Raw genomic sequence first — 14012 nt, forward strand, 5'->3', positions numbered from 1 at the left:
AGAGATGAAGTAATATTTTGAGCAAGTTTCTGGCTTTTCAGGCTATTGTGTGGTCACCAAGTGTGACGTTCCTGGATTAACATCTATGTTGATCCTGGAACAACATTCCAGTCAGCCAATCAGAATTAAGGGATACATTTACCGTTTATGTTTAGGTTTACAGTTAGGTTTATGCACTTCTACATAATTGTGATTCAACTATTATTCCCCTCTGATTTTGGGAATAATTTACAGTTATGGTTGGATTTAGGGGTAGGGAATAGATAGGAATACATTTTCCAACAAAAATTATGTTCCAGGATCAACATAGATGTTAATCCAGAATCGCATTGTACTTGATGAAATCATGACATGTATTGTGTGGTGCTGTTTAACTTGTATAATAAATTACTCACGCCTCAGAAGATGTAGATGAAACCAGATGTACCTGCGGTAGCTTTTGGAGATGTGCAGCCCCTCAACAAAGTTTTAAACCCGAAACACTTTGGGCCTGTTTACACCTGGTCACGTAAAGCTATTCATTTAGCTATCTGATTTCTGAAAATGGCTCTATTTTCATGTGACCACATGTATGCATCTCCACTAAACGGATATGATTTCAATCTTCAAATGCTGCGCTATATGCACATGTATCTAGGTTACGTTGAGTAAGAGAAACTGCAGAAAATGCCTGAAATCACAGGCAAATCGGTTCTCGTTCATGCTCGTTCATGTGAGTTAGATATATATATATATATATATATATATATATATATATATATATATATATATATATATATATATATATATATATATATATATAACAGCTCTCTATCAGAGGTAATTCTTAAATTCTTATTTAGGAGGGCTCTGCCACAATGAGGTTAAATAATAATAATAATAAATCATAAATAAATGTTTTAGTAAATCACGTGCAGTACTAAACAGAAATATACCACAAAATGACAACCATGGGAGAAAAAATAAAACACTGGTATCATTAACCTTGCATTTGATTAAAAAAACTCCCCTTATGAAAAAGTATCCCTTTTATATATGCTTCCAAATTTGATTGGATCAGAAATTACACACTTTTCATTTCATAGCTATCCATGAAATCTGGATTGGATCATTTTTGCATGTAATGGCTCACATCATGAGGACGGTTAGATATTTGGAAGAGATGGATGGTGTCACTAAGAGTCAGCCAATCTGTTTTGAGAATTGTACTTATTCTTTTTGCTCATATGGACCTAAACACATGCAATGTGCTTGAATATTGAATATTGAATAATTAATACGCAATTCAAGTATGATGTGAAAAAGAAACTACTTGTTCAGGGATCTGATATTACTGTTCAAAGCTATTGGCTCAGTTTTGAGATAGATAGATAGATAGATAGATAGATAGATAGATAGATAGATAGATAGATAGATAGATAGATAGATAGATAGATAGATAGATAGATAGATAGATAGATAGATAGATAGATAGATAGATAGATAGATAGATAGATAGATAGATAGATAGATAGATAGATAGATAGATAGATAGATAGATAGATAGATAGATAGATAGATAGACAGACAGACAAAGTTTACTGTTAATTTTGTGTTTAAGTCTACACTGGTTTGGAAACCTACAGTAATTCACCAATATCGAGTGACATGAGGACGAGTAGATAACTTTGTCCTTTTTTGCCATTGCCGAGACATAAAATGTGGCTATTCATAAAAGCCAATTGACCAATTTCTGAGATTACAAACCACACAAACATAGAGAACAATGCTCTATTCAAAAAATGAAGTTTCTCAGGCTAGTTCCACACAGCACTGACATTTATTCAAAGACGCTTTTTTATCATTTTGAAAAAACTCTTTTCATGCTTAGTCACATTAGCACAGCAGTCTATACGTTCAGCTTGAATTTTTATTAACCATTAAGATTGACATACACGCAGTGCTTGTGTGCATCACGGTTGCAGTCATGTGGCCTGTTTTATATTTAAGTAATTATTCTCGCATGGTCAGTTTTTATTTTGTTGCTTCTATTGCTTTACTGTTTGCCACTATGTGGTGAAGAGGCTGTTCATACAAATGGAGAATACGTACACACATGCACACAAATCTCAGCCTCTGCGGTTGCTCGGGTGACTTTAACTGCATAGAAGAAATAAAAATAATAATAATAATAATCAGCTTTCATCAACATAAACAGTAGGACAAAGAGATTGCCCATGTTAACTTAGTCATTTGCTAAGTTGTGCTTTATATTTCCTTTAGAAAATTATCTCATAGGGAAATATGGATAATTAAATACAACTAGCTAAAATTAATTATGCATATTTGGAAAACCTATATTTAACAACATTAACTAGTAACAAACTAGTTAGTCTAGTTCTTCTAATTGTATCTCAGAATGATATTTTTTATGTAAGTTTTTAAAATTTACATTCAATTTTACATTTTTAAAGTAAATTTAGATTTAAATTGAGATTTCCGAACTGTCCCAACCTATTTTTATTTGAGGTTATAGTTTAACTTGTATATTGTTAAATAGTATAGGCAACAAGCACATGTAAACTGCTGAGTGTGAATGTTCAGTGCTTCCCACACATATTAACGGTATATTAACAGCCACCCAAGTATATTCGGTGGTGACACATGAATAACACTATTGGTATCATTCTTTTACACTTTGTCTCCGCACAAGAAAGCCAAACATTCGCAATCGATTAACCAGTGGAAAATCTTCTCCTGCTCTGCACGTTTGCTTCTGCTGGTTCTGTGAGTGCAAGATCTGTCACTCACACAGACGCGTCTTTTCTGCTAAAATGCGTCTGAATGAAATCTCCTAAAATGTTTGGGATTTGAGTTTTACTTTTGCTTTCTAAAGTTGCATCACCTTTTTGCAGCTGACTGCGCGCACACAGCCGCGAAAGAAACATTAAATGATTAATAATTGAATAAACAAGAACAAAATGACATCTATAATGGCTGCAAAATATTTGTTAGAAATGGCTAATAAACTAATTTGACTAAATTTAAATTATCACACTTTTTATTCTAGTAGTTATTATAATTTTTAGCAATAATGTCTATTTTTTTATTAAATTTTTCTGATATTTATTTCTCAATTGCTGTAGAGTAAGAGAGAGAGAGAGAGAGAGAGAGAGAGAGCCCTTTACCTGTCAGTGGGTGCACATGGCTTCTAAATAGCATAAAAGTAAGAGAAATGGTGGATTTCTTTCATTTCAACAGCCTTTTTTAAAAAACTTTAACCCATTGAAAAGAAAATGTGTCATAATAAATAAAAATATAGTTAAAAATCACATTATTTTTTTATTTGTCGCATGTAGTTGACAATTTACGTGCTGTGGGTAAAAGGTGTGTTTCAATCCAGCTACCACAGCAAGTATATTTCAAACCTGTGGGAAGCACTGATGTTTAATGCAAATTTATGCATCATGTCATCTCTCAGCTCTTACTATCATTTTTCTAGAGTGAAAGGACAGCAATACAACTTTATTGAACTCATCTGTTCATTGATATTAAACATTTCATGATATTAAAGATTTCATGTACATTAAAGCTTCAAAGTTCAACTTTAAATACATTTCTGCTTCTCTATTTGTCAGGTATAATTATAATTAGCCTTTATTTTATCCATAACACATAACACAGGAGCAGTATTGGAGGAGCAGACTTAAGGCTGATTTATACTTCTGCATAGGGCTGTGACGGTAACGGATTTTCTGTTACCGCGGTGATGAAGCAAGAAATCATGCGGTATGTCGGTTAACCGCGCACACACATATATATATATATATATATATATATATATATATATATATATATATATATATATATATATATATATATATAAGCATTTTTAACGCACCGCTGTAATTTCTATATCCCAATCCCTTTATCAACATTTTAATACAAGTCATTATTTTAAAGATTACTAAGAATATGATTTTACCTCAGCGCTGCCTTTTTCTCCTTTGCCCTCGCGCTGAGTTCAGGTGACGGAGTGTTGTGAAGTAGTTAAGCTCTCCTCAGTTTAATTTACAGTGTCAAACTGGCACAGGAATATCAGTATATTAATTTAATTAAAAATATATAGGTATTTTTTTACAGAAGCTATAAACAGACGCGCATGCTGCGACCGGTGATGAGTCAACAATCCCATATATTTTGACTTATTTAAAGCAGGCTATAGGCTATAGCATATAATAATTTTGTGTAAAGACATTTATAAAAATATGTAGCTAATATATCACAGGGGTTTGTGTAGCAGCAATTACAGTGGAGCATTAATTAAATCCTTTTTTCGTGGAGCGAAACACACTGCAGAGTTGTGTAGCGGATGGAGACGCACAAAAATATACAATTAATATATTTTCGTCGGAAGAAAAATATTCTTTCAACGAATTTTGTTTTGTACAATTTTTATCTTAGTTTTTGTCGGTCAGTTATTTACAAAATAAACAAGAATCACTAATAACCTTTGAGGTGAAGCGATGTGCCTCAGGGTCCGCTATATGCCGCGGCCAAAACACAAACTGGTCTGTTAAATACAATCATAATAAAAGTGAAATATTCAGTTTCGAATATGGAATCTTTGTTAACTGTATGATCAAAATTAAAGGAACAGCCTATATTATCACTCCTTATGACAAACATCCATTGATCGGTCAATAGATAGACCTCATCAATGACATATTAAGCATGGACATTTAAAGGACAAGTTATGTTTTGCGCTGTGAGATGCGTCCATGACTTTACACATTAAAGTAATAATCAAGTATGCGCAGGTTATGTACCTTATGGAGTCACTCTCTTAATATTGGATATTTAAGAAGCATAAAACGCTGTTATGAAACAAACTCTCTTATATCTGCTGGTGCTGCTATTAAAACGCAGATCTCAGTTATGCTGCTGCAGCCGTTAATACACGGTTCAGGTAATCAAAAAGCCAGCTCACCTATATGATGTTTAATTATGGGTGGGTCGCAGGTGGATAAGTTCAAGCATTGGTTATGCAGACCACTTTGCCTAAATTATCAAAAAGTTCAAACGCTTTGATTAAACTAAAGCGAGACTGACCGATCAATGGATGCTTGTCATAAAGAGTGATAATATAGGCTGCTCTTTTAATTTTGATCATACAGTTAACAAAGATTCCATATTCGAAACTGAATATTTCACTTTTATTTTATTTATATTACGATTGTATTTAACAGACCCGTTTGTGTTTTGGTCGCGGCATATAGCGGACCCTGAGGCACATCGCTTCACCTCAACGTTTATTAATTATTCTTGTCTATTTTGTAAATAACTGACCAACAAAAACTAAGATACAAATTGTACAAAACAAAATTCGTTGAAAGAATATTTTTTTTTAGACGAAAATATATGAATTGTATATTTTTGTGCGTCTCCGTCCGCTACACATCTGTGCAGTGTTTGTTTCGCTCCACGGGAAAAAAAGGATTTAATTAATGCTCCACTGTAATTGCTGCTACACAAACCCCTGTGATATATTAGCTACATTTTTAATAAACTTCTTTACACACAATTATTATATGCTATAGCCTACTTTAAATAAGTCAAAATATATGCGATTGTTGACTCATCACTGTGGTCCCAGCATGCGCGTCTGTTTATAGCTTCTGTAAAAAAAAGACCCACATTTGACCAGCCTTTTAGCAAAGCCTATATTAATATACTGATATTCCTGTGCCAGTTTGATAGTTTAACTACTTCACAACACTCCGTCACCTGAACTCAGCGCGAGGGCGAAGGAGAAAAGTGCAGCGCTGAGGTAAAATCATATTCTCAAGTCATAATCTTTAAAATAATGACTTGTATTAAAAACGTTGATAAAGGGATTGGGATATAGAAATTATAGCGGTGCGTTAAAACTGCTTATTTTCTGTGGAGCGATTGATTTGAGTTAGTAGGCCTGCTTTATTAAAATAAGCTTAAAATAAAAACAGCCTATGCTGGTTATTAAAAAGGATTCAGTGTTTGCGTTTTGTAATCTAAATTTGTAATTTAAGTGGAAAATACTCAGGTCAGGCCTTTTATTCCTTTTATTTAGTTTATTTTGTTTTTCTATACAATCCTGAAAGATTCACAAGCAAAAAAATAAAAAATAAACTAAAATGGGCGGTGATGACGGTAATAACCACATCACCGCGGTTGACATCCCATTATGGCGGTGATGCGGTTATCGTCACACCCCTACGTCTGCATCAAGTGATCGACGCATTTATATTCTATGAGCTGTTTGTGTTGCTCTGCAATAACACTTCTGAATCGTTAGTTGGCATTAGGTTTTTATGTTCCTCTGTGTCGAGTTTCTTCGTGGGTGTTTTGTTTTTTCTGAATGCTACTTTAATTTAGAAGTAGCTAAAACTCGCTCATTCATAGGCAGGAAGCGGTGGATGTGCAACAACATTATCATAAGGTAAACACAAAACAAAAGTTTCCATCTGGAGCTACTTCACAGCACTTGACACATTTAAACATGCACTCCAACGGCTCTCGTTCTCGCCCACACTGGTCACAGCTACCAAGCTGACCAATCACAGAGCTTGTGCTACACAACATGTAGTTAAATTTTTTTGAGAGGTGCGCGCCAGCTACGGCAAGGGCTATGCGACCGTGCGAAGATTGTGCAGGCTGTGCCGCTTGATGCAGAAGTATAAATCAGCCTTTGCAGATGCTTACTGCTTACTGGTATCTTCTAACATCAAACTCTTCTCCCCACTCAGTTGAAACTATTGTCATTTGACAAGGCATCTATTTAGCTTGTTAAAATATTTTGATGACAATTGAAGTATGATTATTTTGCACATGTATTTCAGAGTACATCATGCCAGCCTGCTCTCGCGAGGAAACATAACTATTTTATGTTTTGGCAGTTTAGTGGTTAGAGTTCAGTCATACGAAAATGTACGATTTAAAAGAGGAGGTGTGGCACCCAACCCCACCTCTAAACCGCACCGCCATTGAGCGATAAGCATATAATACTATGTTGTATTGTGAGATCGTAGGAATTCATATGAATTAGCCACTAAATCAAAAAGTTATGAATTACTATGAGATCCCATGCTAGATCACGTGAGAGAGAGCAGGCACTGATAAGAGCTACGGAGCATCAGAGCAGAACTCATATTTACAACCATTACAAATACCAAGCTTTTTCATTCTAGTGGTAATTCGTCTCGTTATAAATGTGCATTTAAAACCATTTCTGAAGATTTTTTTTAAATATCAGAAAGAAACAAATCTTGTTGCTCACTGAGGAAATTATTTAGCTTAATTATGGTGGTGATTCAGTTTAACAGAAAAATAGCAACAATGAGTCTTTGCAATATGGCAATTGCATGAGTCATCAAATTATGCTTGTAATTATTTTGTCTTTTGTTTCTGAATCAGAAAGAGCTTTATTGCCAGGTATGTTCACACATACGAGGAATTTGTTTTCGTGACAGAGCTTCTACAGTGCAACAGCATTACAGAGACAGGACACAAACAGATCAAAATATATTTTTAAAAAATACAAGTAAGTAGTGAATGCAAATATACAAATTGTCAAGTGTATGTACAGCTATATTACTTTCAGTCAATTTTGAATTAACTACACTCATTTCATTTGATGAAGTCGACTGTTGGGTTTTACAGTGTAGAATCACATCAGTAATTAACATTAAAGGGGTAGTTTACCAAAGATTGTGTTATTAATGTCCTGTTACACATTTGAACTTTTACATACTATTCAGTGGGTTGTTGTATGTGTGTAGTTACACCAGTATTACACAAGTAAATAATATGCACCAGTGTGTACATACACTGTAGTTACATACTACTTACACATCTAGTTCCCATGTAAGTTCACAGGTTTAATTGACACTTAATATAAAGTGGGACCATAAAATCTTCTCTCTGTTAAACAGAAATTGAGGAAAAAAACAAACAGGGGGGCTAATATTACAGGGGGGCTAATAATGTCAACTGTACACAAAGACTTCAGACTTCAACTGTATATAAATCTGGTCACTAAATGTTTCTCCATTGGACACTGCCTCAAATGCATGTTTAGATCATGATCAAGAGAGATTTCCTCGCACTAAAATTATGTACCTGTGAATAACGACAAAAGTGTGACTGTGAGATGCCAAAAGTTTTATATAAGTATTTAAATGTGGCCAGTTTGTCATATACATAAAAGTCCTTCACTGAATGCAGTCCTTTGTCACTCCAAAAAGTAAAGACCTTATCAAGTTGTCCGGGTACAAAATCATTATTTTTTTGCAGATAGGTAAATAAATGGAGGGATATTTAATCTTTGACACCATTTTCACTTGATTTAAATTTTTTTATAGCATTAAGAACAATAATATTCTTGCATTGTACCATTTTCGATGATAGAGATTTTGACCACAAAATTGCAGCTATAGAACTGTTACCAACAGAAGAAACGTGGCCACTTAGGACATGTATCTAACTGATCGGAAGCAACTTGATCACACTCATGCAAAAACATCATAGCCCACATGTTAGCTGCCCAATAGTATTGATGGAATGTGGGCAGCACTAGCCCTCCCACTTCCCTAGGTTTTTCGAATGAGGTTTTGAAATTCTGTGTGCCCTGTATCCCCATATGAAAGGAAAAATCACAGAATCTAACAATTTTAAAAAGGTCACATATGTGTGTGGAAGAAATATGGGTAAATTCTGTAAAATATAAAGAAAACAAGGCAAAATAACCATCTTGATGGCATTAATTCTTCATATCAATGATGATAGAAGAATCCTCCATTTGTCATTGGCATTTCTGTGTGGTGGTCTCATGTTCTCCCTGTGTTGGCGTGGGTTTCCTCTGGGTGCTCCGAATGAATGCAAATGCAAGTCTAAAAATTATTACATATCTCAAATTCATTTATAGTATTAATTTCTGCAACCAGATTTCTTTGTGGAATGAATGAGGTCTTGATTGCTCTGTGTTTCTTTAACCTTTGTTCGTGGTTTTGAGGATGAAGGCATGTTACACAACCTGTCTGGCATCTAATTTGGCTGCTTTTACAGATAAACTGTCTAAACACCCTGTCTGTTAAAGTTACCCTGTTTTGTACTGTACTGCACTGTTCTTATTTCATTGTCTTGAACTTTTTCTGCCATAAAAGCCCACCATAAATTGCCAAAAACATTTGCTTCAGTTAATTGTTCTGAATCCACCAAGACAAACATGAACACGCACACAAAAGTTTCAAGGTCCTGTGAGGTGCTTTGAAATGTGCATATTTATTCAATGTTTGACGTAATCTAAACTGAAACAGGAAGACAGGGCAAGACAAAGATTAGCTCTTCCCCTTTTCAAAACAGCCAATAGCATTCATTTTATTTCTCAACTCTGCAAGTATGATGAGTTAAAACACATCAGCTTAATTCGAAATATGAACATTACCTCTATAATTACTTAAGTCATATTAATTCTTTTTCTATTTCTTCTGTTTAGCCCAAAACAAGATCTTATTAAGAATGTGGGGTGAATAAAATAGCCATTACATCCATAGGAATATAAAATAGCATACTATAGAAGTCAGTGGCTGCTGCTTTCCAACATTCTTCAGAATATCTTGTTTGTGTTTAACAGAAGATAAACACTTAAACAGGTTTAGAACAAGAGCAGATTACACGATGGTGGAATTTAGATTTTTGGGCAAACTATTATAACACATCCACTTCTTCACTGCTGTTTTAGCCTTTTTTATAGTCTTATGAATATACAGTTGAAATGTGTGTTCAATGTATTGTACACCATTGTGGTTGGCCCATTTAGGTGAAACCTCTGTTTGAATGCTTGAATGACGTGAATAAATGATTGATTTCAGAGTCAGCAATATCAACTTGAGGGGGCAGGACAAATCAAATACTAGAGAGCGTTTGATTGGTCTGAAGAATTGATGAGAAACTGAAGTATGAGGTTAAATAAAAAATTATACAATCATTAAAATCATAAGATTTCTTCCCTCTCAAAATGACTTTTTTTTACTTCTGGTCACATGGAATCCCTTTCGGATGAGGCTATTCATGATTGTCCCATTTCTGCCCTGCTTTCGTCCATTTGTCAATCTTCCTCTATTTTGTAAGCTATGCCCAACATCTTCCAACAATCCAATCAGTCCCCAAAGACCAAAATCATGCAACCCCCTACATTTTTTTTTCTAATTTCAGAAGCATCTTCAAGTGTATGTACAAAAGTATAGTGGACAAAAAAATAGTGGACAAAAGGTCAATCTTAACTTTCGAATTGTGCTGATTTTAAGACTAACAACTAAAAACTTTAATTTTGATTTCACAGTGACACTAAGGGCATACTCACACTATGTACAGTTGCCTTGAACCGTGCCGAAGCACGCTTCTTCCCCCTCCTGTCTCCCCCGACGGCCCGCACTCACATTACATTCGAGTCTGGGCACGCTTACGTCATCGATGATGCACTGTTCAGTTAGCACTTTCACTCAGCACAGTGGAGATTTCTTTAGTTATATTGTTTTAGACGTTTGGGATGCAGTGACACGCAGTTAAATATTTCGCCGAACAAATCAGCCACTTTTGACACAATCATAAAGTCCTCGTGCTGCAGGTATTAAAGGTGCTGAAGGTGCAGCTTTCGTGCAGTGAGGGGTTTGCATCTTTAATAATCTACGACAGTTTGTGTTCATTGAACAGTAAGAATGATTAATAAATACATATGAAACATTCCTGTAAAAGTCACGTCTCGTCTTCAGTTTTGGGCTTAGGTGCGCTTTGCAATCACACTACAAGCGTACCGCGCCAAAGCTCAAGTGAACCGCGCTCTAGGCACACCTCTTCCAACCGGGCCAGGGCTGGCCAAGTGAACCGCGCCTGAGCCCGATTCAGAGCACTCACACTTCTCAAATGATGCGGGAAACAGGCCTGGGCACGGTTCAGATAGCATAGTGTGAGTACGCCCTAAGTGGCATTAAAATGAGTACTGATATGTTTTTGCCCTTAATGGCACCCAATTCAGCATACATTTTATTTTATGTAACCTTTAGCATGTTAGCCACCATCTAGAAGCTCTCACTGCAGCTAAGCATGGGTTGTACCTTGTTAGTACCTGGATGGTGACCACATGGGAAAACTAGGTTGCTGTTGAAATAGGTGCTAGGGAGGCCAGAATGTTGTGCTTACCCTGTGAACTGTGTGGGTCCACAGTTTTGATTTTTTCAATTCAATTTCATTCAACTTTATTTGTATAGCGCTTATACAATGTAGATTGTGTCAAAGCATCTTCACATAAAAGGTCATGGTAAATTGGAACAGTGTAGTTCAGTTTGTAGTGTTTAAGTTCAGTTCAGTTTAGCTCAGTTCAGTGTGGTTTAAAAATCACTACTGAGAGTCCAAACACTGAAGAGCAAATCCAACGATGCGCAGCTTAACAGATCCCGAACCATGCAAGCTAGTGGCGACAGCGGAGAGGGAAAAAAAATTCACTAATTGGCGAAAGTGAAGAAAAAAACCTTGAGAGAACCAGACTCAGTTGGGCACGACCAGTTTAATTTCTCCACTGGCCAAATGTCTTGTGCAGAGCTGCAGTCTCAGCGGCGGAGGCTGGAAGCTGGCCTCAGCGAAAACTCGTTTGTCCCTGGAGCTTAACAGGAATCAGTCTCATGTTCTCCACTCCTCCATGACCACCACAGTAGCTACTCAGGATATGGCCTGGTCCAGAATATGGAAACCTTGGGATTTCTCTCCTGAGTGACAACTTAAAGGGATAAATGGTGTAGGGGTCAAAAAAGGCCTCTGTTTCGAATACACTTCTGCATCATCTTAATGAGACACCATCACACTTTTTGTAAATATTGTGCAGGCTGCACCTTATTTTTTTTTGCCTATGTATATATGTTTGTATGCATTTACAATTTTCAGTTATTTTACTAATAAGCCTGTTTTTATTTTTAACTTTGTCCATAAATATTGCACTACTTGCCTAGAAAAATACTATACTTGCATTTATTGGTAAAGTCAAAGTCCATTTGTCATTCTATGCACAACCCTTTATACATTGTTTTAAAGCCTTAAACCTATTATTTGAGTCATTTGTTTTGATTTGCACCTAAATTTGAAGATGCATTTGCCATGTCTTAGTATTCTTTCTCTTTTCTTTCATTTTATTATCTGTTATTGCCCTTGTATGTTCGTTCACCCTTCAAAATTCTTCATTCCAATGTCCTCATCGAAGTGGCCAGTTTTGAGCACTTCGGTTTGGAACGACACTTCAATATGGCAGTAAGTAATTTTTTAAGTACCCTCCGGAGGGTGATATATCCTGTTCTGGATCGCACCAAGTGCTTTCATTAAAAATCCAAGGATGTATTTTAAAAAGTAGAGGTGTGTCTTTTGTATCCTCGCAAACTTGCTCACTGGCCTCTGTCCATCATGGCCTCCTAACCACCCAATGGGGTATATCCACAGCTAGTGTTTTTTCAGCCAGCAATAAACTTAAGGTGAAAGGTTTATGTGACTAATTTTAAGTTCATAAGGTTTCTTTGCATCAATGTTGTAATTAAAATAAAACCAGTTAAATAAAGCATTAATTTAGTTGTCCAAGCATAAAACGCAATGAAAGATTGTTTAAACACAAGCACAGTCAGTAGCAGCAGGCTAGTGCAGAATCTCTATTGAAAATACTGTGGTAAAATACATTTCCATATTTTAAAGACAGAGTGAAACAGTAATTTAATTAAGTGCTACCTGTCTGGTCTGATGCCCACTTTATATTATATATCAATCAGGCAGTGAAGATTTTTAATGAAATCAGAACATGAACGTGGTGATTTTGTAATGCCATGACAGTTCACCAGAAGTCTTCAGGCTGGTTGACTGAAAATTTTGTCTGTGTGAATATACCTCATTAGCTTCATCACTCTGTTCCCTCTCCACTAATAGTGTGGTGTGTGGTCTGCCTCAAAATGGCTGGCATTGCATCATTCAGAGCCCCTTCAAATCTGTAAAGCACTTTGAGTTCTGTTTGCCACTTTATATTTGGCCCACCATTTGAAAAGCACTTTAAAGTGTACATGTTGCTCATTTTCTTTCAGTTCGCCACAGTCAGAGAAGGCATCTGCAGGCAGCTCGTTCAATCATCAGTCTCGGATCAACTGTGCCCACTGACCCTCCATCTCCTTCATACAGAGCCTCTTCAGCCGTCCTGAATCACATACTCAGCCAAGTAGAGGAGGTTGTTCCCGGAAACCTTATCCCAAGAGACCCTGAACCAACACAAAACAATCTGACAAGCCATACAAAAACAGAAGACATTCACAACACTGATGGAAAACAGGCTGATTCAGCTCAAGAGCAGCTCTAAACAGTGTTCAATTCTTAAGTGTTTGCTTTTGCTGCTGTAATAGTTGATTTAATTTTGCATGCAGTACATGTAGAGTCACAATCAGTGACAAAGTGAACAAACTAAAGAACAGCTTGAGTCCAAAATGGTTACACAATAAAAGCCGCATTTAATTCATCACTAAGTGGTTCTTTTCTACATTAATAGTGGAACACGTCAAAGTCGTCTGCCGAGGGCTTAAAAAGTAGGGCATAGCATTAAAAGACTTTAGATATCTTCATTTTCATCTGACCATGATGAAAACATCTTAAAAGACCATCATTTCAAATAATTTCTGAAATGCCTGTGTGTGTGCTAAGCACAGATTGTCTGCTTTTTTTCTTTTGTTTGACCATTAGGTCCATTAGATCCTTTCTGAGAATGGGCTGTACTGCCTGAAATGATTGACAGGATGATAAGGGTGATTTACTAGGCCAATTATCTGGTTCTTGCCAGATATTTATCTTGCAGAGCTCATAAGAGCAAATTATGTTACTTCTTAAACCATGAAAATTTTAATTACCAGTTACTTAATTCACATGTCAGCCCTACCAGCTCAAGATTTTACATTAGCAAAAGCTTAAATTTCAGTCCTAAAATC

At 35.9% G+C, this 14012-nt stretch overlaps 1 protein-coding gene across 1 annotated transcript in view; it reads left to right on the top strand.

Moving 5' to 3' along the window:
* Window positions 1-13552, top strand: part of cfap91 (cilia and flagella associated protein 91) — a 66801-nt gene extending 53249 nt beyond the window's left edge. The window contains exon 17 of the mRNA XM_056465653.1: window positions 13125-13552. Coding sequence (XP_056321628.1) covers window positions 13125-13393 — 269 coding nt within the window. The 3' untranslated portion in view covers window positions 13394-13552. The remainder of the gene's footprint in view (window positions 1-13124) is intronic.
* Window positions 13553-14012: the final 460 nt, after the last annotated feature.

This window comes from Danio aesculapii, chromosome 9 (genome assembly GCF_903798145.1).
Source record: "Danio aesculapii chromosome 9, fDanAes4.1, whole genome shotgun sequence".
Classification (NCBI taxonomy): Eukaryota; Metazoa; Chordata; class Actinopteri; order Cypriniformes; family Danionidae; genus Danio; species Danio aesculapii.